This window comes from Dasypus novemcinctus, chromosome 18 (genome assembly GCF_030445035.2).
Source record: "Dasypus novemcinctus isolate mDasNov1 chromosome 18, mDasNov1.1.hap2, whole genome shotgun sequence".
NCBI classification, from domain to species: domain Eukaryota; kingdom Metazoa; phylum Chordata; class Mammalia; order Cingulata; family Dasypodidae; genus Dasypus; species Dasypus novemcinctus.
The window spans coordinates 71,528,956-71,556,546 of NC_080690.1; the positions used below are offsets into that span (position 1 = coordinate 71,528,956).

Below are 27,591 nucleotides of genomic sequence, written 5' to 3' on the forward strand. Positions count from 1 at the left end.
CCCGGACAGCCCCTTCCCGCCTCCCTCCTGCCGGGCCAGGTCCCGCAACCCCCGGGTCCTATGCCGCAGCCCCCAGCGCGCACCGGCCCCGGTCTGCCTGGCTCCTGTCACACCTTTCTCCTTCTGGGAAGTGAGTGCAAAAAGAGTCAGTTAAAACACTTCCTCCTGCACAGAGACTAGCACGCAAACGTTCATAACCGCGCCAGTCACAAGAGCCAAAAGGCGCGGGCAGCCCCAGTGCCCGTCCAAACAGAACGTGGCCTCTCCCCACAACGAAGCGCGCTCAGCCGCAGGAGGGAAGAGGCGCTGGAGCCCGCTGGCGTGGCTGAAGCCGAGGGGAAGCGGCCGCCGAGAAGAGCTCGACGCGCGGTTCCGCTTCCGTGAAAGGGCCAGGCGAGGCGCGTCCAGGGAGCCGGGAAGTGGTGGACACCAGGGGGTGGCAGGTGGGAGGAACGGGGTCATGGCTGAGGAGTACGGGGTGACCTTTTGGGAGAAGAAAACCTTCTAGAATTGATTGTGGTGACGGTTGCGTAACTCTGACCGTACTAAAACCATTGAAATGCACTCCAAATGGGGGAGTTGTGCGGTGTGCGGGGTACGGCTCAGTAAGACCGTTACCCCAAAAGTCCCCCCCACCCCTGCCGCTTCAGAACTCGGGCCTCTCCGGTTTCTTTTATATCCTACAAGAAATATAAATGTATTTATACATGTCCTGCCCACCTTGCACAAACACTTTCACTTTAATTTTATTTAGTTTTCTCCAGATTTTTATTTTGGAAAAAAATGCCCCACATGCAGAAAAGTTGCACGATTGCCCCGTGCACGCCCATGTCCTCTGCTGCAGCTACCGCACGCGCGCCTGCTGCCTCCTTGGCTCCATCTAAACACACCACTGCGGTCACACGTGGGGGGTCTTCTCTTCCTTTTTTTGGCTGGACACTTTGATAGTTGGTGACAGACATTGTGACCTGCCGCCTCAGAAGCCTCCAGCAAGTGTGTCTCAGGCTCAAGGCCGAGCGCTGGCCACCTCAGCTTCCCCCTCAGCCCCGGGGTCGTGCTCGTGGGACAGAGCTATGCTGGCGGCCTGTCCAGTCCCCGCTGCCCCAGGAGGCGCCTGCCCAGCACGGCTTGTTTTGTAACCCAGGTGCCACCTGGGCCCCATGCTCCATTCACTTACCACATCTCCTTTGTCTCCTTGTAGCCTGAAAGATTTCCTGGCCTTTTTTTCCCCCCTTTCATGACACTGCCATCACTGAAGAGTCCAGACCAGTGATTTTTCATCTTTTTAAAAAAACTTAATACCAAAGATAGCATTCTAAACACACCATCCCCTGCACCTTGCTTTATCTGCCTCCCAGTCGTCGCCTCTGCGTGCCCTCCCTGTCGGGACCTCAGGAGCTTCCTCATTCCTATAGACAGCTGCGTAGTATTCCATTGAGCAGACCCAACCGATTTAAACAGCACCCAAGGGAGGACATTTAGGTGGTTTCCAGTCTTTTGTGATTTCAAACAAAGCTGCCGGAAATAACCTCATAAATGAAATTTCATGGGTGACCTGTAGCATAAATTCCTCCATGTGGAATTGTGGCCTGCACACTTTTATTTTTTAATTGAGGCCCAATTTACATACAGCCTCAGGCGCTTGCACGGCTCTCTGGTTACATTTCCACCGCCCCAGAAAATCCCCTCCTGCCCCTCCCTGCCGCTCTCCCACCCCAGAAGCGGCTCGAATCAGAGGCGCGCCACCGCGGGCCCTCGTGCCTCCAGGACTCGGTGCCAGGGATGTCCCACGCTGGGTCTCTGCGCTGGCTGCTCGTGCTCGGCATGTGGCCCCGGGCCCCGGGCAGCATCCGCGCCATGCGGGTGGCTGGCGTCGCTTCACTGTTGAGGTGTGGTGACACCTCTCCGGCTAGAATTTGTCATGCTGCGGTGGTTAAGGTGTAGGCTCAAATGCTGTAACCAGGACACCCAAAACGACAGTGGCTCAGGCAAGACACCCGCTTATTTCCCCACGAAACGGCCCAAAGGTAGGCAGGAGTGCAGGGTGGTCTGCCCTGGGGTGAGGGTGGGGGGTCACCACCACCACGTCCAGGCTCCAGCTGTCCAGAGGGGTCTGGGGAGTGGGGAAGCGTGTGTCCCGGAAGTCGCCCACCTCACCTCCACCCCAGGGCTGCTCCCAGGGGCTCGCGGCCAGCAGCCGCCTCCCCGGCCGGGCAGCCTGTGGCTGCTCCATGGCAGGGGCTTCTGTTGCTGAAAGGACAGAGGGGAGACCGGACAAGGGGGTGCTGATGGGACCTGAGGGTGTCCCATACCTAACAGCCAACCTGTGCTCCTGGGCGGTCGGGGCAGGCTCCAGTTCCCCTGCGGCCCTCTGCCCCACCTGGATGCTGCAGGTCATAGGCTAAAATAGTTTCAAACTCTCAGGAAGGGTCAAGGAGTAAGGTGTACAGAGAACAACTGTGAGCCTTTACCCAGCCTCGCTGGCTTTAACGTTTGTCCCTGCGTCACTCTGTGACTGGCACGCACACGTGCCCACTCCCCATCTCCCTCCCTGTACGTGAGTGTGTATGTGTGGTGCGCACACACACACTTTTTTTTTTTTTTAAGATTTATTTTATTTACTTAATCCCCCCCTACCCCGGTTGTCTGTTCTCTGTGTCTGTTTGCTGCGTCTTGTTTCTTTGTCCGCTTCTGTTGTCGTCAGCGGCACAGGAAGTGTGGGTGGCGCCATTCCTGGGCAGGCTGCACTTTCTTTCGTGCTGGGCGGCTCTCCTTACAGGTGCATGCCTTGCGCGTGGGGCTCACCTACGCGGGGGACACCCCTGCGTGGCAGGGCACTCCTTGCGCGCATCAGCACTGCGCATGGCCAGTTCCCCACGGGTCAAGGAGGCCCGGGGTTTGAACCGCGGACCTCCCATGTGGTAGACGGACGCCCTAACCACTGGGCCAAGTCCGTTTCCCCACACACACTCTTAAAAAACATCTCAGCAGCTGAACGCCTTGCACACATCACGGCCACTTACCCCCAAGTGCTTAGTGTGTATTTCCTAAGAATAGTCTCCAATCAAACCTTAAGACACTTGCCAACCTCAATAACCTAAATCTTTAACTTATTAGAGAATATATACTTTCATATCACTATGTCTTGTTAAAGTATACCCAAAAGGGAAATTTTCATAGATCGCAAATGAGAAAACATATAAACATAGATAAATGATGCCAGCCACCCCCTCTTTTTTTTTTACTACATCCCCCTTGGATCCTGGGTGGGTGGGGGGTTCTATAAAGACCATTCTGGGGACAACTGGGGAAATTGGAGAGCAGACACTGCTATCTAATGCTCTCGAGTCCGTGCTAAGTGCCCCCGATTTGGCCCTCGTGCTATGCGCACTGGTGTGAAGAGAACGCCTTGGTTCTCGAGAGAGATGCTCAGGGGTGTAGGGGTGAAGGCGCGTGAGGTCTGCAACTCCCCAAAATGGTTCAGAAAAATAGTGATGTGGCAGGGTGTGATGTGCGTGGGGAGGAAGAAAGACTGGGGAAGTAAATGTGGTAGTTTGTCAACAGGTTGGGGAGTCTGGGTGAAGGGCATACAGGAGCTCTACCAGTTTGAAATTGTTATTTTTTAGTAGATTTCTAAATTTTAAAAAGATACATAGATCATATACAATGTTACATTAAAAACTGAGAGGATCCCATATACCCCCACCCCCACGTTTGAAATTATTTTGAAATAAAATGCTTTTAAGTGCAATGGGCAGCCTCCAAAGGGTTTCAGCCTGGGGAGGGACCTGATGAGATTCGTGTTTCTGGAAGGCCCCTCCCCAGCACCCATCACGGTGGCCAGCCTGGAGGAGGCACTTCCAGCCGCTGCTTGAAGCCTGGGCGGACGGGGTGACAGGCGAGGGCTCGGAGGACGGCGGTGTGTGGGGAGTAAACGGATGGGCTAAGGACTGCGTCTGTGATGGGGAGGGTGGGATAGGTGAAGAGGGAATCTACAGGGGGTGGGGAAACGGGAAGAGGATGTGGGGCTCCAGCGTATGAGAAGGGGTTAGGGTGAGGTGGGGGTGGGAGGTCATTGTATTAGGGAGCCATTAGGAGCATCTGGAATGTGCCAGGCACCCGGAGCCTGTGGCGGGGGACCTGAGTCACTGTCAGTCACTCCAGGGACCTAAAAGGCTCCTGGTAGCAGACATGGCTCAACTGATAGGGCGTCCGCCTACCACGTACGAGGTCCAGGGTTCAAACCTAGCACCTCCTGGCCCGTGTGGAGCTGGCCCATGTGCAGAGCTGATGCGCGCATTGAGTGCTGTGCCACTCAGGGTGTCCCCTGTGAAAAAAGCGCAGCCTGCCCAGGAGTGGCGCTGCACACACGGAGAGCTGACACAGCAAGATGATGCAACAAAAAAGAGACAGATTCCCAGTGCCACCTGTGCCACCTGACAAGAATGCAAGCAGACACAGAAGAACACACAGCAAATGGACACAGAGCAGACAACGGGTGGGGGGGGATGGGAGAGAAATAAAAAAATAAATTAAAAGGCTCCTGGTCACAGCAGGTGCCCGGGAGGCCCTGGAGGAGTCGGGAAGGGAGGTCTCTGGTCGGAACCCTTACCAGCTCCCACCTCCCTGCAGGATGGATGGCAAGCGGCGACCAGGCTCGGAGCCTGGGGTGCCCCCGAAACGGGCCCGTGGGGGCCTGTGGGACGAGGACGAGGCACCTCGGCCGTCCCAGTTCGAGGAGGAGCTGGCGCTGATGGAGGAGATGGAGGCGGAGCACAGATTGCAAGAGCAGGAGGAGGAGGAGCTGCGGTCGGCCGTGGAGGGGGCTGCAGACGGTGAGGCTTGGCGCAGGTCCCTGAGCCCCCGTTTCATCTCTGAACTGACACCCAGCTGCATAGCTGAGCTGTAACCTGTCCCCTGTGTCCCCACCCTGGTCCCGTGCCCGTTGGTGACCTCTGCCGCCCACAGCCTCCATTTTGAACCCCAGTCTGTGTCCTGACGCGCTCTTGCGAGTCGCTGCCTGTGCAGACCACTTTCACCTGACTGCCCTTCTGCAGGCCGGGGTTTCTAAGGGAGGAGCGCGACTCCGTGTGACCCCACTTCTCACCCCCACCAGGCCACTTCTCCCCGGCAGACATCGATCCCCGCTGGCTTCGGCCTGCCCCGCCCCCCCTGGACCCCCAGGAGGAGCCCCTCATCTTCCAGCAGCTGGAGATCGACCACTATGTGGGTGAGTTTGGGGGGAGGGCTCCTTGGGCAGGGGCGTCACGGACACCGGTGGTCTCAGCCCTGTGATCAGGGGTCGTGAAAAGAGAGGGGACAGGATGGGGATGCCCATGGGGACAGTCAAGGACTTGGGGGAGAGCAGTCGAGGATGTCCTGGGGGGCAGGGGCATCTTCCCCCTGAGGCCTGCAGGTGGAAGCTCTGGCACCGTGTAGAGGTGAGGGAGGTGGGCTTGAGCCACCCGCTCGCCCACCTACCCACCCGTCCAGACAGCCATGCTCCTGTCACCCACCCTCCTTCTAGTCAGTCAGGAACTACTGGGCATCTATACCGAGCCAGGCCTTAGTCCAGCCACACAGGTCCCTTCTCTCAAAGCTCACTTTCTGGAAGGAGAGACAGGAGAGAAAGCGTAGGGTAGGGTGAGGGTGTGGAGTGACGCCCAGCAGTGTGTTGTGCTGGCTTCGCGGGGCTCGGGGAGCCTTTCTGAGGAGGTGACGAGCCGAGGGGGTGTCCGGGGAAGGAGGGAGGCAGGGCAGAGGGTCCTGAGGAGAGGGTAGGGCTGGTGGGTTTAAGGAGCAGCCAGGAGGAGACAAGTGTGGCAGGAACGGGGAGCCAGGGCGAGGGGTGAGGATGACGGTGGGAAGGTCCCGGAGAGCTCGCTGGCCAGGGCAAAGACCTCAGGTTCTCGTTGAAGCAAGCCTGGAAGTCCTTGGCATGTAAGAGCCACGGAGAGACCCACTCCAACTTGTGTGTTCAAAGACTCCCTCTGTATGAGAATGAAAAGACAAACCGTGGACTTGGACAAAATATTTGCAAACTACTTACCTGACGAAGGGCTTGTATTGTGAAATGTAAAGAACACTCAAAACTCAACAGTGAGAAAACAAGCAACCCAACTTAAAAATGGACAAAAGACTTCATCAAAGAGGCTCTAGGGCTGGCAGATAAGCACATGAAGAGCTGTTCAGTATCATTAGAGCCACGGTGAGGCCCAGCCCCATCAAGACGGCAGAGGGAGATGCTTCAGGGCTCCAGAAAACAGTTAAAGAACTGCAGTAACAGGGTGAGCGCCAAATCAAGAAAAAGGCTTCTTAAAGGCAGTGGGGTCTCATGGCACTCGGCCGGCCCCTCCTCCACCCCTGGCGGGTTCAGCACAGAGCCAGGCCACCGCCCTGGGCCGGTCCCTGGTCCCGGCTCTAGAGGGAGCAGAGTAATCCTCACGCATGCACAGGGCATGTCGGTCTGTCCCGGTCTGTCTGGTGGTGGCTTGAGGGACTCACTTTCTTAGAACTTGCCCTGGACATAGGCGGTGCTGCACCAAGGGTCCTACTGAACGCTGCGGGAGAGCAGCCAGGTAGCTGCCTGGGGCCAGGGATTGCTGGCTGTAGGACACACCGTGCAGTGCCCCTGACAGCGAGGAAACTGTTTTCTCTCGGGGGAAGACAGGCAAATTCCCAAGGCCACAGGCATGCCAAAGACGAGAGGCATATGCAGAAAAGGCCAGGGCAGCCCCTACCTGCACTTTGGCCTGGAGCTATTCTCTGAACTCACCGTATGGAGGAGTGTGTGCACAGGTCAACCAACCAAGATTGGGAAAGGTGCTTTCTTTGTTTCCTTTTTTTTTTTTTAATTAGATCCTGGCATTCAAGGAAAGATCAGTCTTAACAATAGCTGGTTGCAAGCTTAAGGGACAAATGCTGGAGAGTGTAAATTCCCTGTTAACATGTTAAAATATCAAAACGTCCAGGTTTCAACAAGAGAATATAAAGCATGCAAGGAAACAGGAAGCAATGGCCAAGGCAAAGGAGAAATTTAAGCAGAAGAAACCATCAGCGAGGAGAATGAGACCTGGGACTTAGCAGACAAAGACTTGTAAAGAATGACCCTAAACAGGCTCAACAAGCTAAAGGAGCACGTGGACAAAGACCCGGCGGGAACTGGGAAGAGGACAGGTGACTGCAAGGGTAATAGCAATAAAAAGGTGGAAATTGTGGAAAGGAACCAAACAGCTGCAGACCACAGTAGCAGAAATTCAAAATTCCCTAGAGGGGTGCGGAGCAGATTGGAGCTGGCAGAGGGAAGAATAAGTGAAATTTAATTGAAATCGTTCCATCTGAGGAGCAGAAAGAAGATGAAGAAAAGCGAACAACGCCTGAGGAGCCTGTGGGACACCGTGCGTGCCAAGGTATGCATTGTGGGGGTCCCAGAAGGAGAAGGAAGAGAGAAAGGGGCAGAGAGACATTCAGGAAGATGATGGCCGAGAACTTCCCAAGTCTTACAAAAGAGATAAATATATTCATCCGAGACACTCAACAAACTCCAAACAGGATAAAACCACACAGACCTATGTGCTGTAGCATATTATAATCAGACAGTCAAATGCCAAAGATCAGAGAATTCTGAAAGCTGCAGGAGAGAAGCTGATGTCATACGCAAGGGATCCTCAACAGGATGAAGTGCTGGGGAACAAACTGTGGCTCAAGTGATTGTGCTCCTGCCTACCACATGGGGCATCCCAGGTTCGGTTCCCGGTGCCTCCTGGAGAAGATGAGCAAGACAGCGAGCTGGCACAGCAAGCTGACACGACAAGATGAAACAACAAGGAGACACAGAGGAAACACAGTAAGAGACACAGCAAAGCAGGGAGCGGAGGTGGCTCAAGTGACTGAGCACCAGTCTCCCACTTGGGAGGTCCCAGGTTCAGTTCCTGATGCCTCCTAAAGAGAAGACAAGCACACAGTGAATGGATACAGCAAGTGCAAACAACGAGGGGGGTTGCGAATAAATAAATCTTAAAAAAGATGAAGTGTCAATTTCTTATGGAAACTGTGAAGGAAAGAAGGCAGAGGCAGTGGGATGACATCTTTAAAGTGGTTAAAGCAAAAGATTGCCACCCGAGAATTCTATATTCAACAAATCTGTCTTTCAAAAACGAGGGAGAGATGGAAACACTCCCAGATAAAAGCTGAAGGAGTTTGTCACTGATAGACCTGCCCTACAAGAGGGGCTAAAGGGAAGGCTGCAGATTGGAAGGAAGGACAATAGGCAATAGATCAACGTGGTAGGAAGAAATAAAGACCTCCAGTGAAGGTAACGACATGGATAAATATAAACACCAAAGGAGTTCTGGTAACTCCACTTTCTACTTCCTACAGGATCTACAAGGCAAATATATAAAATGTAAAATGTATAAAATGTAACCACCATCAGTGGTTTTAGACTCGTAATGTTGAACATGTAATTTGTGACCAGAATTCCATAAAGGCGGGGGGACAGAGGGGTATAGGAACAGAGTTTGTGTATACAGTTGGAATGAAGTTGAAGCAAATGGGACTGTTATAGATTTAGGGTGTTAAATTTGAACCCCGTGGTAACTGCAGAGAAAATATTAGAGTATATACAAGCTCATAAAGACAGAAATCAGAGCATAGGTTTCTGGGAATGGAGATGGGCAGTGGGGAGTTCATGCATCATGGGTGTAAGAGTTCTGTTTGGGGAGATAGGGAAGTTGTAGTGATGGAGGTGGCGAGGACCCTGCAGTGAATGGGGTTAATCCACTCGAGCAGGATGCTCGGGGGCGGTTGAGAGGGGAAACTTTATGTTGTACGTGTGTTCCCACAGTTAAAAAGAAGAAAGAGCAACTAATGAGACCCTGGTAATTAAACACAATGCATGATCCTGGATGGGATCTAGCAAAGGAGGAGAAACGGCTCTAAAGGACATTATTGGGACATATGAAAAAACTGGAATTTTAAACTGTCAGTTTACGTCAATGTTAAATTGCTTGAGCTTGATAACTGCACTTACGGTGGTTACATATGTCAGTATCCTTGTTAGGGAATGTACACGGCAGTGTTAAGTGCGGAAGAAGCCTGACAGACACAACCTACACGCAAGTGTTCAGAAAATGGATAGGTACATAGATAGAATGAGATGGCAAATGTGGCCAAAAGCTAAAGTCAGGGGCTCTTGGTATCTGGGGATGGGGGGATAGGATAGGGGTATGTTGGAGTTCTAATAGGACTCATATTATTTTTGTGACTCATGCAGGTTTGGACATATTTCAAAATACAAAGCTAAGAGAAAACCCACAATGAGGTACAACACACACACATTGACATGCTGACAATACCAAGTGCTGGCAAGGCTACGAGGCCACCGGAACGCTCACTCACCTCTGGAGGGGATTCAAAACAGTGCAGCCACTCCAGAAAACAGCCCGGCCTTTCCTTAGGTGGAGTTAAACCCCCTTTCACCATCCGCGCCAGCAGCGCCACCCCTAGACAGTTACCCTGGAGAAAGAAAGACTTAGATTCAAACAAACCCGCACACGCACATTTATAGCAGCTCTACTGAGACTCGCCAGAATGGGGAACAGCCCACATGTCCCCCAGCGGGGAGCCCCGCCAGGAAGTGCCACGCAGCCCTGGACAGGAGCTGACGCTGCTGCAGGCAGCACGTGCTGCGCGAAGGTTAGGTTAGGTCTAGGGGACAGCCTAGAAAAGCCAGAGCCAATGACGGAGAGCAATGGTGCCAGGGTGCACGGGGGGCTCGGGGCAGCACGGGGAGAGGGGAGGGCTTGGTGTGGTGCTGGTGGGGGGCGGTGCTCAAATGTCCCCCCGTGAGCTCAGCAACGCACACACACACACACAGTGTTAGAGAAAAGGGGCACTCACTGACACGGAGACTGATGATTGCAGGCAGAAGGTTTATTGCGAAGCTCTCTCAATGGAGGGGGTCTGAAGAATAGACTTCAGCCTGCCCCTGGAAAGCGGGGGTTTGAATTTATACAGTGCATTTCTAGGTGGGGAAACGATAGTCGGTGGGAGGGGTCAGGGGTCTGAGTAAGGTGCAGGGGCCAGTAGGAAGCCCTAGAGGCGAAGATTTTCCCTCCTGTAGCTAGAGGGTAGGGCGTTAGGGAGCTGGGTTTTCTTGGCATGCTGGAGGAGTGGGTGGTGCTTTGATCTGCAGGAGTGAAGGTCTCTATCTCCCTTTACTCCCATTTTCACGGGGTTCTCTGATCAGCCTTTGGGGAAGTGCAGTGCTGTCAGACAGGTAGGCTTAAGGGGGCGGGGCTTGTCTTCAGGGCATGTCAGGGGGGACCCGAATATTGCAAACCTAGTGAGAGGGAACCTTAACAGCTTGGTACTATTTAAAAGAAGACTTTTACAAATGGCAACAACAACAAAAGGCTCTGTCTATGTGGCTAGAAATGAACGGGAGGGGGCGAGGGTGGTGCTGGGAGACCACGTGGGGTGGGAGTCCCGCCGCAGGGCCCGGCGCCCCGGGAAGCTGATCGCAGGGCCCCTGCCCTCCTGTGACTGCAGGCCCAGCGCGGGCCCTGCCCGGGGCGCCCCCTCCGGCCCTCGGCTCCGCACCTGTGCTCCGCGCCTTCGGGGTCACCGACGACGGCGTCTCAGTCTGCTGCCACATCCACGGCTTCGCGCCCTACTTCTACACGCCCGCGCCCCCCGGTGAGCGGCCCCTGGAGCTGCCCCTCGCCCCTGGCCACCCGGGCCCCCCCCCTCCCCGCCAGTCTCTGATCGCCCCCGCCCCCAGGTTTCGGGCCCGAGCACCTGGCCGAGCTGCAGCGGGAGCTGAGCGCCGCCATCAGCCGGGACCAGCGCAGCGGGAAGGAGCTCGCGGGGCCGCCGGTGCTGGCCGTGGAGCTGTGCGCGCGCGAGAGTGAGTGCGCGTGCCCGGGCGGCGGGAGGGGCGCGTGCGGGCCGGTGCCAGCGCCTGTGTCCGCAGGCATGTTCGGGTACCACGGGCACGGCCCCGCCGCCTTCCTGCGCGTCACGCTGGCCCTGCCGCGCCTGCTGGCCCCCGCCCGCCGCCTGCTGGAGCAGGGCCTGCGCCTGGCCGGCCTCGGCACCCCCAGCTTCCCGCCCTACGAGGCCAACGTGGACTTCGAGATCCGGTGCGTGTCCCCGCGCCCCCCGCGGCAGCCCGCGCCCGCCGGCCTCAGCCTGCCCCCGTCGGCCCCGCCCGCTGACCCGTGGCCCCCCCAGGTTCATGGTGGACGCGGACATCGTGGGCTGCAACTGGCTGGAGCTGCCGGCTGGCAAATACGACCTGAGGCCCGAGGAGAAGGGCAAGGTGAAGGGCGCCCCGGGCCGGGGGAGGGGGGAGCGGGCAGCGGGCCCGCCGCCGCTGACCCTCCCGGTCCCCAGACGACGCTGTGCCAGCTGGAGGCCGACGTGCTGTGGTCGGACGTGGTGAGCCACCCGCCAGAGGGGCCTTGGCAGCGCATCGCGCCCCTGCGCGTGCTCAGCTTCGACATCGAGTGCGCCGGCCGCAAAGGTCTGTGTGGCCTGAGGCCCCTCCCAGGCTCGCCTGCGGGCAGCACTGAGACCCGGGGGGGGGGGGGGGGGGGGGCCGGGGCCTTGGCAGGGGCAGCAGAAGGCGCGGAGGCCCTGCGCCCGAGTAAAGGCCAGCAGACGGGGGCTGCCCTGGACGGGCGGGCAGGGAGGGCCTGGAGGGGAGCAGAGCAGCCCCCCCTGGAGGGGTGGGGGGCTGGGGAGGGCCTTCCGGGCAGCCAGGAGCGGCTGCCGCTGGAGGCCAGCGGCCAAGGTGGGGGCGCGTTTGGGTCTCCGGTCCCGCAGGCGTCTGCATGAAGGTCAAACTGGAGGAGGTGGGCAGGCGGGGGTGGGCCAGAGGCCTGGGCGGCTTGGAGGGCGATGTGGGGGCGCGGCCCAGGGGTGAGGGAGGGGTCAGGTCCTCCGCGCTCGCCCTCCCCTGCAGGCATCTTCCCTGAGCCGGAGCGGGACCCTGTCATCCAGATCTGCTCGCTGGGCCTGCGCTGGGGTGAGCCGGAGCCCTTCCTGCGCCTGGCGCTCACCCTGCGGCCCTGCGCGCCCATCCTGGGCGCCAAGGTGCAGAGCTACGAGCGGGAGGACCAGCTGCTGCAGGTGGCTCCCCCTCCCGCTCCATACTCGGCCCCACCCCCTCCACGCTCGGCTCCACCCCCAGGTCTCGGGCCCACCTCCTCTTACGCAGCCCCGCCCTGGCCACGCCGCCGCCCTGGCCACGCCCTTCCAGGGCCCTAGTGCCTCCATCCCCGACCTGGTTCCTGGATGCTGGCGCACCTGCCCATCGTTTGGGATCCCTGTGCCTGGGAGGGGGAGGTCCACAGCAGGGGACACCCAGGGCGACCCCCCGTGCGCCCCCCAGGCTTGGGCGGCCTTCATCCGCATCATGGATCCCGACGTGATCACTGGCTACAACATCCAGAACTTCGACCTCCCGTACCTCATTTCCCGCGCCCAGACGCTCAAGGTGCGTGGGGGGAGGGGTGCCCCCCGCCCCCCCCCCCCCCCCCCGTGCCTCTGCCCCTCGGCTGCCTCTGCCCATGCACCTTCAGCGCCTGCAGCCCCCGCCAGCAGCTCTTACCACCCTGCGCTGCTCGTGGCGGCCAAAGGGCGGCGCCCTGGTTAGTAGGGAGAGGCCTTGGGGCCCTGGACTGCACACTGGGGTGCATAGGGGCGCTGTGACCCGCCTTGCAGGCTTTGTGTTAAAATGTCAGCCAAGACAGACAAAGGAGAGTCGAGGCCAGTGGTGCCACCTCGGCGCCTGGCGCCCCTGGGTGGGCGCACGCAGGGACAGGACGTGTCCGTTGTCTGCGCTCCCCTGTGGTGGCCACCTCCCTGACGACAAGCAGCTCCAGGACCAAGACGCCCCAGCCCACGTTTGTGCCTGGCTGCTGCTCCCCCCCTCCCGTCCCCCACCCCCCATGCTTGGCTGCTGCTCCCCCCCTCCCATCCCATGCCCCCTCCATGCTGCCCTCCTCTGTCCACTCGGCCTGCCAGGCCGCCCCCTCCCACCTAGCCCACAACCGCCTCCTCTCCAGCCCCCCTCCTGCTCACAACGCTCCCGGGGGTCCCGGCGCCCGGGCCCTCTGCCCCGGCACAGCGTCTCCTGGCCCCGGGCCTAGCTCCCACTCTGGCCCCTGCATGGCCCAGCCCGAACATCCCAGGCCCTCCAAGCTCAGCTCCGCCTCCAGTCTGCTGCCTGTCATAGGACCAGCCCCTCGGGCACCCTCCCGCTCACCCCCACAGCCTGCCTGCCCCCCAGCCCGCCGCCTCCCCCCTCCACTGGGCTCGCCTGGCCTTCAGTCTGCCCTTAGCGGCCCCCCAGGAAAGGTGCCCCTCCTCATCGTCGGGGCTGTCTGGGGCTGTCTGTCGCTGTGGTCCCCGGACTTGCCCTGAGGCCATGCTGGGCTGGGTGGAGGGCCCGGGGCTTGGCTCCCTGCCGGGGCCCCTGTGGTGCAGACCCCCACGGCCCGGCTGACCTCCCAGGTGCCGTCCTTCCCCTTCCTGGGCCGCGTGGCTGGCCTCCGCTCCACCATCCGGGACTCCTCGTTCCAGTCCAAGCAGACGGGCCGGCGGGACAGCAAGGTGGTCAGCATGGTGGGCCGCGTGCAGATGGACATGCTGCAGGTGCGCCGGGGCGGGCCGGGCTGGGGGGCTGGCGGAGCCACCCGCAGGTGCCCACTGCACGCCCCCCACCTGCCAGGTGCTGCTGCGGGAGTACAAGCTGCGCTCCTACACGCTCAACGCCGTGAGCTTCCACTTCCTGGGCGAGCAGAAGGAGGACGTGCAGCACAGCATCATCACCGACCTGCAGGTGCCACCCCAGCCCCGGGCCCCTCCGCCGCCACCCCTGGCCTCCCGCCTGTCCACACTCCCGTCCCCCAGCCTGGCCTCCGGCTCCCCCCGCCTCCTCTCGGCCGTCCTGATCTGTGACCTCAGGGCCGCCCCTGTTCTGCCCCCTCGCCTTGACCCTGACCTGTGTGCGCAGCTCCCACCACCCTGCCCAGGGCACGCTGCCATCTCGTGCCGGCGTTCTGACCTTTGACCTCGGCCTCCCACTTCTCCCAGTCTCTCGCCCTGACTGCCCGTCCCCGGCCTCTGAGTGTTGCCCACTCAGTGACCGCTGCCGCTGTGACCTTTGCTCTGCTTCTGCTCTGACCTCTGGGTCACCAGGCCCTCCCGGCCCCTCACCCTCTCCCCCGCCTCATCCCGGGCCTTCAGGCCGCAGTCTCCCTGTAGCCCTTGGCCCCCCCACTGGCCTCCACCTAGATGCCAGACCAGGCCGTGCCATCCCGACTCACCACATCTTCAAAGACCCCGTTTCCAGATAGGATCCTGCGGGGCGGGGCGGGGTCGCCTTCTGGGGACACGCCCAACCTGTCCCCGCCCGCCCCCAGAACGGGAACGAGCAGACGCGCCGCCGCCTGGCCGTGTACTGCCTCAAGGACGCCTTCCTGCCGCTGCGCCTGCTGGAGCGCCTCATGGTGCTGGTGAACGCCATGGAGATGGCGCGCGTCACGGGCGTGCCCCTCGGCTACCTGCTCAGCCGAGGCCAGCAGGTCAAGGTCGTGTCCCAGCTGCTGCGGCAGGTCAGTGGGCCGCAGCCGAGGGCGGGTCCCGCCCCAGCCCGCCTGCCGAGGGGCCCTGCGGGTGCGCCCCCACCCACCTACCCACCCACCGTCACTGCAGGCCATGCGCGAGGGGCTGGTGATGCCGGTGGTGAAGACGGAGGGAGGCGAGGACTACACGGGCGCCACCGTCATCGAGCCGCTCAAGGGGTGAGGCCCTCGGACCCCCGCGGGGGGGCTCGGGAGGCAGCGGGGGCTCCGACCTGACTCCCCGCGGCCCCCCCTGCAGGTACTACGACGTCCCCATCGCCACCCTGGACTTCTCCTCGCTGTACCCGTCCATCATGATGGCCCACAACCTGTGCTACACCACGCTCCTGCGGCCCGGGGCCGCCCAGAAGCTGGGGTACGGGCACCCCCCGGCGGCGGGCAGGGCGGGCGGGGGCGGCGCAGCGGGAGTCACGGCCCCTCGCCCTCCGCCCAGCCTAACCTCGGACCAGTTCATCAAGACGCCCACGGGGGACGAGTTCGTGAAGACGTCGGTGCGCAAGGGGCTGCTGCCGCAGATCCTGGAGAACCTGCTCAGTGCCCGGAAGAGGTGGGCTCTCCGGCCCCCCGCCCCAGCCCAGAGTTGCCGCTGCTGCTCAGTGCCCTCCACCCAGGCACCCGGGGATCTCCCTGCTGCACGTCTCTGTGAAGAGACAGGCTTGCGCCTCGGCCGGTGTCCTGGGCAGCATGGCCAGCACCCTTTCCAGAAGGGCCCTGGCCAGTGCCCATCCTGGGCTCCTCCCAAGACCCGGGCCCTGTCAGAGAGACCTCTGACCCCACGCCCCCTCTCCAGGGCCAAAGCAGAGCTGGCCAAGGAGACGGACCCGCTGCGCCGGCAGGTCTTGGATGGGCGGCAGCTGGCGCTGAAGGTGAGCGCCAACTCCGTGTACGGCTTCACCGGCGCCCAGGTGGGCAAGCTGCCGTGCCTGGAGATCTCTCAGGTGAATGCTGGGCCCCCGGCGGGCAGGGGGTGGCAGGCGTGCCCTCTGTGGGAGAACCAGGGCTCGGCCCAGAGGTCTGGGTTCCTCGACTCGCTAGGGACCCGTTTTGGAGTGGGGACACCGGGGTGGCTTGAGCGATGGGTTCGAGTCTCTGTGGGCGGCCGGCCCTGCTGCACGCCCTGGGACCCCACAGGTGACTGCATGGGAAAGGCCCCTGAGCTCCTGCGGCCCGGGGACCCAGACAGCGGCAGCGCTGACTGCACAGGGGCAAGTGGGCCAAGGCCCTGCAGACAAGGAGGGGGGAGGCGAGCCCTCAGGAGCTGCGGCCAGCAGAGGCCCAAGGGGCGGGAGGGGCCGCCTGGCGGGCTTTCAGGTCCGCTTCCCCCCGGCAGTGTGTACCCCAGCCACCTCTTCTGATGGGGGAACAAGGCAGTGTCTGGGGGTTGGGGGTGGCTAGAGGTCACCCTCGGCAGTCAGGCCCCGACCCTTGCCCTGCGTGTCCTCAGCCGGGCCCCTCGACCTCACGTCTGCCCCAGGCGCGAGGACCCCAGCACGTGTTGGCCACGCCCTCGCCCTGCTCTGAGAAGTGGCAGAAATGCCCACTGTCCTTTCCCGGCCCCACCGGGGCACCCCCTTCCCACAGCAGCAGCCCAGGTTCAGGGCCTGCTTACTCCTGGGGCTCTGCTGCTCGACGTTCAGGCAGACTCGGGAAGGGAGAGGTGCTGGGTGCAGGGTTCCGCCAGGTCGGGGCCGTTGGGTCGGCTCGTGGCCTAAGGAGGCTCTATCCAGGGCTTCCTCTCCAGCCTCCTCCAGGACCTTCCGTGGCCTGCTCGTGCGGGGCCTTTTCTGATCCTTTCTTGGACTCTTCTCTCTCAGCTCGCTCTTTCTTTCTTCCCTTCCTTCCTTTCCTTCCTGTCCCTTTCAGTAGGACTCTTTCCTTGCCTGTCTCTCATGCTCATGGGTTAGAGGAATGGAATAATAAAAAATGCTGACTCATTCCAGAAAATAAGAAAAGAAAGGAAGGGAAGCATAGAATAGGTGAAGCAAATAGAAAGCGTGCAGTGCGGTGGTAGATTTAAACTCTATTAGTAATTATACTAAACGTAAATAGGCTAATTGCTCTATCTAGTTAAAAAACAGATTTCTCTGATTGGATTCAAACAAAAACAAAGCAATCATACCCTTTCTTCTTGCTGCCCTCATACTTAGCCACAGTTTCCTTTTTTGTAACATGAGACTTTTGAAAAGAAATCTTCCTTTCTCCGTGGGGTAGTGTGGCTGCCCTCAGGGAGGGGACCTGGAATGTCGGGCACTCTGGAGTACACAGGGGGCCTCACACCCCGAAGTGCCCCTTCCTGATACCCCACAACCTCCATAGCCTCTTTCTGACTCCAGCCTTTCTGATACCTCGATGTACCCAGTTCCTCCTCCAGCATGCCCAGAGCTGTAGGCCAGGGGGCCCCCTTCTCTCCAGCAGACCTTGGAGGAGCAGTCTGGCAGCCCCGTTTTGCACATTTGGAGCCTGAGGCCCAGAGGAGGCTTGCCCAGGTTCAGAGCGGCAGGAGGCAGCAGAGGCAGGACCCCAGCTGTGCCTGGGGCAGGAGGCCCCTGGGCCAGCTCTGCACCTTTCTGCCCCACAGAGCGTCACTGGCTTTGGGCGTCAGATGATCGAGAAGACAAAGCAACTGGTGGAGTCCAAGTACACGGTGGAAAACGGCTACAGCACCGACGCCAAGGTCAGGGCCTGGAGGTGGGCGTGGAGGAGTCCAGGGCAGGCAGCTGCAGGGAGGCCATGCTTGCACCCCCCCCCCCTCCCAGGCCGCCCGCCCAGGCCACCCTCCCAGGCCGCCCTCCCAGGCCACTCTCCCAGGCCGCCCTCCCAGGCCTGCCCTCCCAGGCCACTCTCCCAGGCCTGCCCTCCCAGGCCGCCCGCCCAGGCCGCCCTCCCAGGCTACCCTCCCAGGCCGACCTCCCAGGCCTTCCCTCCCAGGCCACCCGCCCAGGCCTGCCCTCCCAGGCTGCCCTCCCAGGCCGCCCTCCCAGGCCACCCTCCCAGGCCGCCCTCCCAGGCCTGCCCTCCCAGGCCGCCCTCCCAGGCCCGCCCACCTGCCCTTCTGCAGCATCTTGGGGCCCCTCCTGCACCTGGGCCCGGGCACGTGCCTCAGACCCCTCGCTGCACCTCCCGGTCGCTCACGCTGCCTCACCCATCTCCCAGGTGGTGTACGGTGACACCGACTCTGTCATGTGCCGATTCGGCGTCTCCTCTGTGGCCGAGGCGATGGCCCTGGGGCGGGAGGCTGCAGACTGGGTGTCGGGCCACTTCCCCTCACCTATCCGGCTTGAGTTCGAGAAGGTAAGTGGGGTTCCCCTCCGCTCAGGCTTGGAGGGGGCCAGGTGCGGCCTTGCCAGTTTTCAGGGCCTCTGGTTCTCGGGGTGCCTTCAGAGCTGAAGGATGTAACTGTGGGGACCCCTGGTGTTGCAGGCTCTAGGGCGGCCCCAGTGTTGCTCCCTCCATTTTGGGGTACGCTAACCCCAGGACTGTGGGCGCCTCATTTTTCAGCCCCCGTTCGAGGTATTCGTTTTGCTCCTTGGACCCTCCTGAGTTTGGGGCCTTGGTTTTGGGGACGCCCTGATCCGTGGCTCTGTGCAGCAGCACATCTGCTTTTGGGAACCCTGTCAGGCTTGGGGCGGCTCGCGGTTTTGGAGCTGCCTGGCGCCGTTTCAAGTTTGGGGGCTGCCCTGTCCCAGGTCCAGGGCAGCCTCAGGATACCGGGTCCCCAAGGTTCAGCCACAGTTCAGGCCTCGGTACAGCCGCTGTCACGGCGCCTGCCGCCTGGGGCTCTCTGGCCTCTGGCGCGCCCCAGCCCGGGTCTCCTCTTCCCCCACGGGGTGCCTCGCTGTGCCCCCGTCCGCCCCAGGCTCGGGGTTCACTCTGGTCTCAGCTTCTTGTGTTTTGGGGGCTATCTCTGGGTCGATTTGTTTCAGATTTGGGGTCCCTGGTGGGGGGGACCCTACAAGGCTGAGGGTGGGTTCCCCTTAAGCTGTCTTAGGCAGTGCGCTAGGGTGTAGGGTCCGCCCCCCCGAGTGTCCGAATCCTGGTTTCAGGGACCAGCCTCGACTGGCCCCCATTTCTGGAGGGGCTCAGGTGGGGGTGCTGGCCCCCCATGGTCTCAGGAATCCGGGCCTCGGGTCCCCCTAGGTCTACTTCCCCTACCTGCTCATCAGCAAGAAGCGCTACGCCGGCCTGCTCTTCTCCTCGCGCCCCGACGCCCACGACCGCATGGACTGCAAGGGGCTGGAGGCCGTGCGCAGGGACAACTGCCCCCTCGTGGCCAACCTCGTCACCGCCTCGCTGCGCCGCCTGCTCATCGACCGGTGCGCGGGACCCCGGCCCGCCCCGGCGCTCCTGCCTCTGGCCAGTCCAGGGCCCCCAGCCCCCTCCACCCTCAGACCGGGGAGGCCCGCCCCGGCCCCTCCCTTGGGGACGCAGGTGTCCCTCCCGCAGTGGAAAGTCTGGGGCTGGGCAGCTGGGGCGGGCCTCCTCCCCCCCCAGCCTCAGCTCCCCGAGCCCCCCGGGGCCTCCCCCCTCGGGGCTGCCATGACTGGGGATGCCCGCCCCGCCCCCAGGGACCCGGCGGGCGCCGTGGCCCACGCACAGGACGTCATCTCGGACCTGCTGTGCAATCGCATCGACATCTCCCAGCTGGTCATCACCAAGGAGCTGACGCGCGCGGCCGCCGACTACGCGGGCAAGCAGGCCCACGTGCAGCTGGCCGAGAGGTGCGGCGCCCCGCGCCAGCTGCACCCGCCACTTCCTGCGGCCCTGCCTCCCTGGCCTGACCACCCGCTGTCCCGGTCTCCCCACAGGATGAGGAAGCGGGACCCCGGGAGTGCGCCCAGCCTGGGCGACCGCGTGCCCTACGTGATCATTGGCGCCGCCAAGGGCGTGGCCGCCTACATGAAGTCCGAGGTCAGGCCCCACCTGGGCCCGCGCCCCGCCGCCTCCCCGCCCCCCAGGCTCTCACTTCTGCTTTTGCGCCGGGGTGGCCTGGGGGGCGTCGCCCTCCGTGAGCCCCACGCGCCCCCTAGGCCCACCCCCTAAAACATACCGGGGGCCTCCCCGCCTGGGGACCTCCCTGGAAGGGCCCCATCTCGCCCTGTGCCCGGCACACCAACCTCCACTCCCCGGACCCAAAACCCCTCCCCCACAGACACCCGCACCTGACCCACCCCTCCCCGTGACCTCCGACCCCCGTGACCCTCGCTTGGCCCCCACTTCCTGTCTCACCCCCTCACCTCTTAGCTTCTGCCTCCAACCCCTGGCGTCACGTCCCTGCCCACCCCCCATGAGCTCTGACCGCCCCCGCCGTGGCCCCCAGCCTGGATCACAGCCTGCAGCCCTGGGATTCCCCATGACCTCTGACCCCACTCGAGACCCCAGAGCCCCCCGGGCCGCGCCACCTCGTGGCTGCCCCCTCCCCTCCCCGCGTGGGCCGCGGGCCGCGTGTGACGAGGCCGCCCGCAGGACCCGCTCTTCGTGCTGGAGCACAGCCTGCCCATCGACACGCAGTACTACCTGGAGCAGCAGCTCGCCAAGCCGCTCCTGCGCATCTTCGAGCCCATCCTGGGCGAGGGCCGCGCCGAGGCCGTGCTGCTGCGTGAGGGGCCGCCGGGGCCGGGGCGGGGCGCCTGGGCCTTGGGGGGTGCCCAGGGGGGCAGCTCACTCACGCCCGCCCCCTGCAGGTGGGGAGCACACCCGCTGCAAGACGGTGCTCACGGGCAAGGTGGGCGGCCTCCTGGCCTTCGCCCAGCGCCGCAGCTGCTGCGTCGGCTGCCGCTCCGTGCTCAGCCACCAGGGTGAGCAGCGCCCGGAACCCCGGCCCCCGGCCCGTGGGCAGCACGGCCTCCCGGCGGGGCCCGGCCCGGGTGGGGGTCTCCCCGGGTGTGTGCCCATGCGGGAGGGTCCTCGCCCCCCGCCCCCCGCCCCGGGGGTTCCCCAGGGGAGTTTTCCCCACGCACACTCGCTCCCTTGTTCTCCAGCCTCCAGGGACTTTCAGGGATGGGCAGCGGGCGGGGACAGGGCAGGGGCCAGGCGCTGACCCCCCTGCCTCTCCCCAGGAGCCGTGTGCAGGTTCTGCCAGCCCCGGGAGTCGGAGCTGTACCAGAAGGAGGTGCGGTGGGGGCCGTGGTGGGGGGCAGGGGCCCGGCGACCCGCAGCCCTCACGCCAGCCCCGCCTCGCAGGTGTCCCACCTGAACGCCCTGGAGGAGCGCTTCTCGCGCCTCTGGACGCAGTGCCAGCGCTGCCAGGGCAGCCTGCACGAGGACGTCATCTGCACCAGGTGCGCCGCCGCCCCCCGGCGCGCAGCCCGGCCCGGTGTCCTCCCGCCGGCGCCCTCCCTGCCCCGCCGGCCTGAGCCTCTGTCCGGCAGGCCGGGCCAGCGCAGGCCCCAGCCCCCCAGGGAGGGCCCCCAGCGCCCCCGCCCCGGGCGGGCCGGGCTTTCCCCAGGGAACAGGCAGGCGGGGCGGGTTCCCACGCCAGGTGACAGGTGATATACGGCCGGCGTGATAGAGGGCCCAGAGCCGCCCGTTATCGGCCCCCTGCCCGCTGAGCAAACAGCCGCCTGCGCCCAGGCTGGGGGGGCCGGGGGCCAGGGTGGGGCCAAAGTCCTGGGAACCGCCTCCGCCCAGGGTGTGGGGCGCTCGCGCCCCCCCATCGCCCCCCCAGGCCTGGCCGGGGCCTGACCTCCCCCAGCTGGGACAGCCAGGCCCCCCTGGACCCTGACCCGCACCCCCCTCCACAGCCGGGACTGCCCCATCTTCTACATGCGCAAGAAGGTGCGGAAGGACCTGGAGGACCAGGAGCAGCTGCTGAGGCGCTTCGGGCCCCCCGGCCCCGAGGCCTGGTGACCCCGCCAGCCCCGGGCACGGGCCTGGGGACCCCGCCACCCCCGGGCACGGGCCTGGGGACCCTGCCACCCCCGGGCACGGGCCTGGGGGACGCGGGAACCCGCAAATAAAGCTCAGGCTTTTGTGATCTGCCTCCTCGTGCTCTGGGGGGAGACCCTTTCCGACGCCCTGACTCCCCCGGGCCCCGCTGGACCGCCCCAGCCCCAGCGCTCCAGCTCCTCTGCCTCGGTTTCCCCGCAGCCCCCGACGAGCTCCCCCACCCTGCTCGGGGACCCAGGCTCTGCTCCCAGGCCTGCCCCTGGGGGGCCACCCCGCCCTCCAGGTGCTGCCCGGTTTCCCCCAGGCCCTGGGGCAGCCCCTGGCACGGCTGGTTTCCACTCCCCAAGGACCCCCGTGTCGCACACCCACAGATGTTTCCACCTCAGGCTCCTCGCGGTGGCCTTGGGCCTGGATTTTCCGGGGGGACCCCAGGTCCGACCCCCCTTTCCCCTTCTGACATCCCCCCATATCTGTCCACCACAGCCACCCCCTTGTCTCGAGACGCCCCACGCCCCTCTCCCTGGGGCTGAATTCACCTCCAGGGTCTGCAGACCCTTCCCAGACCAGAGGGACCCCCAGCCCTCCCTGGGCGGGTCAGGGTCCCGTTAACCCAGCCCCTCTCCCGTCGCCCGCCCCTCAGGGCCAGCCCCCCAGACCCACCCCAGATCTTGGGGATCCCCAGGTCCAGTTGGCCCCTGCGCCCGCCCTTCCCACCACGTGACCGTGACCGAAGGGTTGTGCAATCCAGCCCCCTCCCCGGCCCCCTCCCTGAGGGGATTTTCGAGGAGGGCTGAGCTCCCGCACCCCCACCCCGGCCCCGGGGTATAAATAGGGGTGGTGGCCGCAGCTCGAGGCCAGCCCCGCCCGGAGCCGCCATGCTCGCCCTGGAGGCTGCTCAGTAAGCAGGGCGCCCCGTCCCGGACCCGCCGGCCCCTCCCCACGCTCCTCCCCACCCCGTCCCTGAGAGCCCCCTCGGCTGGTGCCCCCGGGGCCTTCTGCTCCGTCTCCCCCTCGACCCCCTCTGCCGCCTGCCTCCGCTGCTTGGGGCTCCCCGCTCCTCCCGGCCGGCTCTCGTCCCTCCGGTTGTCCCTCCTCATCTCCCCTCCGTCCCCCGTCCCCGGGGCTCAGTGGTCTCTTCCCGCAAACAAGCCTGCGTGTGTACCCCCCACCCCCACTTTCTCCTGCCTCCCGCTCCTCTCCCCTCGGCTGAGTCTGATGTCCCCGTGTCTGTCCCTACAAATGTCCCGGTGCTGGCACCCTTCACCGGCTGGGAAACAGAGGCCCCAAGGGGTCTGAGCGCCCAGGCCCCCTCCCGGCCCGGCCCGGCCCCCCACCTCCTCGGGGACTTTCTCTCTCTCACTTTCCCTGCCCTCCCCAGCCTCTGTCTATGCAAATCCCAGGGGGACATTTGCCTGGCCCCCGCCCCCCACTTCCTGTCCCGGTGGGGACGGGGTGAGTGTGGTGGGCTGGCCCACACACAGGCGAGGCAAACGCTGCGGTGGCCACAGCTGCGCCCCCACCAACTCCCTGGAACCACTGAGGCGCTTCTGACATGCCCCTGTGCCTCTCCCCCTCCAGGCTCGACGGGCCACACTTCAGCTGCCTGGTGAGTCGGGGCCCCCGGGCGCCGGGGAGGGGTGGGGGGATCCGCGTGGCCCACCGTGACCTCCCTTCGCAGGGTCGCTTGCCCCCTGCCTCGGTTTCCCCTTCTGTCTCTTTTTCCATGTCTGTCTCCTGCCCCCGCCCCATCCCCATCACCGGCTTCCTCCTTGCCCAGGGACAGCGGGTGCCTTTGCTTCTCTCCACGCTCGACCCACATTCAGCCAATTCACTTATTCCTTCTTTCCTTCCCATCTCTTGTCTTGGATTCAAAAACCTTTACTCTGTAATATTTCAGACACAGGATGCCAGCCCAGACACCCACGACCCCACCACCCCCGGGAGGGACCGAACCCCACGGGGGGGCAGAAGCCCCTGTGTGCCGCTCTGCTGTCACCTCCAACCCAACTTCACCTCGCCCTTCCTTGTGTTTCTTAGTCATTTTATTTTTGTTTTATTGTGATAACAGACACATAAACAATGCATTTTACCTACATTTAAATGTACAGTGCAGGGGCAGTTGAGAGCTAGTGCAAGGACAGCTCTCATGCGACACTCGGTGAGCTTTCCCTGACAGGCTCATTGGGTATCTGCCAGCCACATCACAACAGAGGACCTCTTCACTGCAGGAGACTCCCTCTGCCCTCCCCTGCACATCACCCTTTCTAGATCAGTCCTGCCTGTTTTTGAATGTCAGATAAAGTGAATCGAGCGTGTCCTCTTGTGCCTGGCCTCTTCTGCTCAAGTGTGCCTCGGCGCTGCCCTTTTTCCTTGCTGTATAGTACTCCAGCTGAGGAATACACCACTGTGTGTGTCTCCATTCTCTTCAGGGGCCAGTTTGCTGCCACAAACGTTCTCGACCAAGGGCTTTCTTTACGTGTGTGTACATCTCTTTCCAGTTCTCTTGGGTAAATGTCAGGAGCGGGCTTGCTGGGTGACAGGGATGGTGGCTGTGGAGCTTTAGTCGTTGCTTGAGTGGCGTTCCTGAGGCAACGCGTGGCTCCTGAGACGGAGCAACAGGCGGGTGGAGAAGAGCAGCGCGAGACCCCACCTCTGTGAAAGCCCCCCGCCCCCCGCCCCACTGCCCCACGAGCTAGGCGCGGCTGGGGCAGTTGCTTCCGCGCTTCCCCAGGTGCCACTGAGCACCGACTGTATCCCGGCACCACGCTGGGGTGACGGGCGACGGACAGGCTTCCCGGGAGCCCTCGGGTCCCCGCGCTTGCGGCCTCTCCCTGCCTGTGCCCCCCCTGTCTCTCTCTGTCCCTGCCTGTCCCTGTGTGTCTCTGTGCCTCTCCCACCGTGTCTGCAGGTCTGTGTCTCTTGGTCTCTGTCCCTCCCCTTGCTTCTAAACCCCTGGGTGGGAGTCTCCCTGCTGGTTCGGTGTTGGGGTGGGGGCTCCCTGCAGCCAGGATGACCCTCTCCCCCCCATCAGTACCCGGATGGCGTCTTCTACGACCTGGACAGCTGCAAGCACCCGGGCTACCCCGATGCAGACGGGGCTCCCGGTGAGTGACCCCAGCCCAGGCCCCGCCCCACCTGGGCCTCGGACCCGCGGGTGCATTTCACTAGTGGGGCGGCCGAGGCCCTGGGGAGGGGGGCCGGATGAGGGCAGCCCAAGCCTCCCCCCTCGGCCCTTCTCTCTCCCCCCTCCGCCCTTCTCTCTCCCCCCTCACCCCTTCCCTCTCCCACCGCCGGCCCCTCCATGCAAATCCTGGGGCTGGGGATTTGCACGCCCACAAAGGCCCGTCTGTGCTGGGGCCGGGGCGGGGAGGGCAGCCTTCTGAGCCGGTGCCCCCACCCCTAGACGCAATGTGGGACTGGGCCCCGCCCGTGCCCGCCACGCCCTACGAGGCCTTCGACCCTGCAACGGCGGCCTTCGGCGCCCCCCAGGGCATCCAGCTCTGCTACGGCCCCACCTACAGTCCCGAGGGGGGCCTCGACGCCCCCGCCAGCCTGGAGGCGCTGGGGCCTGGCCTCCCAGCGTACCCCACAGAGAACTTCGCCAGCCAGGTGAGGCGCTGGGAGGCGGCCGAAAGCCCCGCGTGTGGGGCGTTGCCGGGCACCCGGCACTGCGTCCGAACCTGGGCGCAGGTGAGCCCCGGCCGGCCTCTCGGAAGCCCTCCGAGGCTAAGCGCCACTGTCACTGCCTGGCCCCAGTGCAGCGGCCGAGGCCCGGGGGCGCCTCGACGGGGTCTAAGCTGGGGGGGGGCATGGGGACCCTCCTGTCATCGTCACCGCCGGACGAGCTGGAGCGGAGGGAGCGCGGCGTCCTCGGCGGCGACTGGAGTCCAGCGGGGCGGGAGGAGGGCGCGGGGGAGGAGCGGGGGCCCTGGCGTGCGGGTGACCCTGGCCTCCGCAGGCCCTGGCGCCCCCGGCCTTCGCCCCGTACCCCAGCCCCGCGCTGTCGGAGGAGGAGGACCTGCTGCTGGACAGCCCCGCCCTGGAGGTGTCGGACAGCGAGACGGACGAGGCGCTGGCAGCGGGCGCCGAGGGCAGGGGCTCCGAGGCAGGTAGGTGGGGGGCGGGGGGCCTCTTCCCGAGACCTGCTTCAGAGCTGAGGGTGGTCCCGGCCCCACCATGGGCCGGCTGGGTGGCCTTGGGCAAGTGCCTCTGCCTCTTTGTGCCTCGGCTTCCTTTCCACGCAGCGGGGCTAACGCGGGTCAGCGGGAGGACAGCTGGCCTCTCCAGCACCGTTGCAACGAGACAGTGACCACGTCCACCCCACACGTCCACCCCTGCTTCCGGCCGCGTGCCCAGGGCCATGCTCAGCCCTGGGGGGCGGGGGGCCTTACTTTAGCTCTCTGGGCCTCAGGGTCCCATCCCACCTTGGGCGGCAGCCGCCTACTCCTCCGACTTGCCGCCAGCTGGGGTGCTGCTGAAGATGGGGGGAGCTGAAGGGCCCCAGCCCACCCCCTGGCAAAACTCACACACATACACATTCGCCTCACCAACGGAGGCTCAGAGAGGTCAAGTCCCCATCCCAAGGTCACACAGCAGAGGTAGGGTCTGGCACCCCAGAGCCCTGCCAGGAGCCCCAGCCTCCCCCTGTATCACTGCCCCCCTAGAGCCGAAGGGCCCAGAGGGGACGGGGAGCCAGAGGTGTAAGCTACAGAAAAGGCCGCCCTGGGGTCCCCGCCCACCCCAGCTGAACTCACTGGCAGCTCTCCCCACAAGCCCCTAGGGCGCGGCCACCCCTTCCACAGATTCTTCCATCCCAGGGAGCAAGTAGACGTTGCTGTGTGCCCACCCCGGAGGAGCGGGGGCCGGGGGGCAAGCACATCTCCTGTGGGGATGGCAGTTTTGGGGGGGGTGGCCTCAGCGGGGGAGCCACGCGCCCCGGAGTGGGGGCAGGGCGGGGCACAGGCAGCAGCCAACCCCCCCCGGCCCCGCCCCTTCCCTGGCCCGCGCCTGAGGGACGCCCGTCTCCCCGCCGCAGGGGCCCGCAAGAAGCTGCGCCTGTACCAGTTCCTGCTGGGGCTGCTGACGCGCGGGGACATGCGCGAGTGCGTGTGGTGGGTGGAGCCGGGCGCCGGCGTCTTCCAGTTCTCCTCGAAGCACAAGGAGCTCCTGGCGCGCCGCTGGGGCCAGCAGAAGGGCAACCGCAAGCGCATGACCTACCAGAAGCTGGCGCGGGCGCTGCGCAACTACGCCAAGACCGGCGAGATCCGCAAGGTCAAGCGCAAGCTCACCTACCAGTTCGACAGCGCGCTGCTGCCCGGCGCCCGCCGCCCCTGAGCCCGCCCGAGGCGCTCGGAGGGCGCCGCGCCCCGCCTGGGGAGCCGCGTGGGGACGGCTCGCCCCAGCCAGGGCCCCTCCGGGGTCCCCGCGTCACGCTGGGGTCCCCACACCCTAGTCCAGGGGACCCACGGAGCCCCACGTTGGGGGCTGGCCTTGCCCAGGGCCCCTGGGGGACCCCTTTGCCATGTCTGGGTCCCCATGCCTTGGGTCGCAGGACCTCCCGGACCCTACGGGACTGCATGGGGGGGCACCCTGAGATCCCTTTGTGTGTCTGCTAGTCAATCACATGGGGATACCAGATCCCACACCCGGAAGAGGGGGCGCTGCCACAGCCCTGCACCCTGCTCGGAGCCCCTCTGGGACCCCCTTTCCCATGTCTGGGGCCTTCTGGGTGCCCCTTATCCTGTCTCAGATCTCCCTGTCCCCCTTCCTACGTCCCCCTCGTCGTCTTTGAGGTCCCCTAATTCTCTGAGCCACCCCGTGATTCTCCAGTGGCATCTCGGGTCCCTCTGGCATCTTTCTGTCATGCCTGGAGCCACCTTTGTCAGGCCTGGTGGTGGGGGCAGCCCAGTGGGCTTGGCCGTGTCTGGGGCCCCTCTGGAACCCCTTTATCATGCCTGGGATCCTCCAGCTATCCCTGAGACCTCTGCCCGGAAGCCCCTTCTGAACTACGCCCCTTTGGAGACCCTACCTGCAGCCCGGAGTCCTTGGGGGT

The 27,591-nt window shown here is 63.7% G+C and overlaps 1 protein-coding gene across 2 annotated transcripts in view; it reads left to right on the forward strand.

Annotated features, from left to right (window-relative positions):
* Positions 1–26,914, forward strand: part of POLD1 (DNA polymerase delta 1, catalytic subunit) — a 31,018-nt gene extending 4,104 nt beyond the window's left edge. The window contains exons 2-31 of one of the 2 annotated variants that reach the window (XM_058280682.2): positions 4,633–4,835; positions 5,117–5,230; positions 10,552–10,698; positions 10,784–10,909; positions 10,976–11,144; positions 11,236–11,323; positions 11,398–11,527; positions 11,969–12,135; positions 12,398–12,502; positions 13,522–13,662; positions 13,739–13,849; positions 14,433–14,624; positions 14,725–14,813; positions 14,893–15,009; positions 15,088–15,201; positions 15,445–15,592; positions 17,233–17,328; positions 17,808–17,945; positions 18,792–18,967; positions 19,220–19,372; positions 19,460–19,562; positions 20,118–20,250; positions 20,336–20,449; positions 20,711–20,763; positions 20,835–20,932; positions 23,118–23,145; positions 24,571–24,643; positions 24,943–25,148; positions 25,498–25,648; positions 26,575–26,914. In XM_058280682.2, the coding sequence (XP_058136665.1) occupies positions 4,634–4,835; positions 5,117–5,230; positions 10,552–10,698; positions 10,784–10,909; positions 10,976–11,144; positions 11,236–11,323; positions 11,398–11,527; positions 11,969–12,135; positions 12,398–12,502; positions 13,522–13,662; positions 13,739–13,849; positions 14,433–14,624; positions 14,725–14,813; positions 14,893–15,009; positions 15,088–15,201; positions 15,445–15,592; positions 17,233–17,328; positions 17,808–17,945; positions 18,792–18,967; positions 19,220–19,372; positions 19,460–19,562; positions 20,118–20,250; positions 20,336–20,449; positions 20,711–20,763; positions 20,835–20,932; positions 23,118–23,145; positions 24,571–24,643; positions 24,943–25,148; positions 25,498–25,648; positions 26,575–26,873 (3,981 nt within the window). In that variant the 5' untranslated portion in view covers position 4,633 and the 3' untranslated portion in view covers positions 26,874–26,914. Of the gene's footprint in view, positions 1–4,632; positions 4,836–5,116; positions 5,231–10,551; positions 10,699–10,783; positions 10,910–10,975; positions 11,145–11,235; positions 11,324–11,397; positions 11,528–11,968; positions 12,136–12,397; positions 12,503–13,521; positions 13,663–13,738; positions 13,850–14,432; positions 14,625–14,724; positions 14,814–14,892; positions 15,010–15,087; positions 15,202–15,444; positions 15,593–17,232; positions 17,329–17,807; positions 17,946–18,791; positions 18,968–19,219; positions 19,373–19,459; positions 19,563–20,117; positions 20,251–20,335; positions 20,450–20,710; positions 20,764–20,834; positions 20,933–21,394; positions 21,628–23,117; positions 23,146–24,570; positions 24,644–24,942; positions 25,149–25,497; positions 25,649–26,574 lie in introns of those variants that run through there. The other variant, XM_058280681.2, reaches the window with a different exon arrangement.
* The last annotated feature ends 677 nt before the right edge of the window (positions 26,915–27,591 follow it).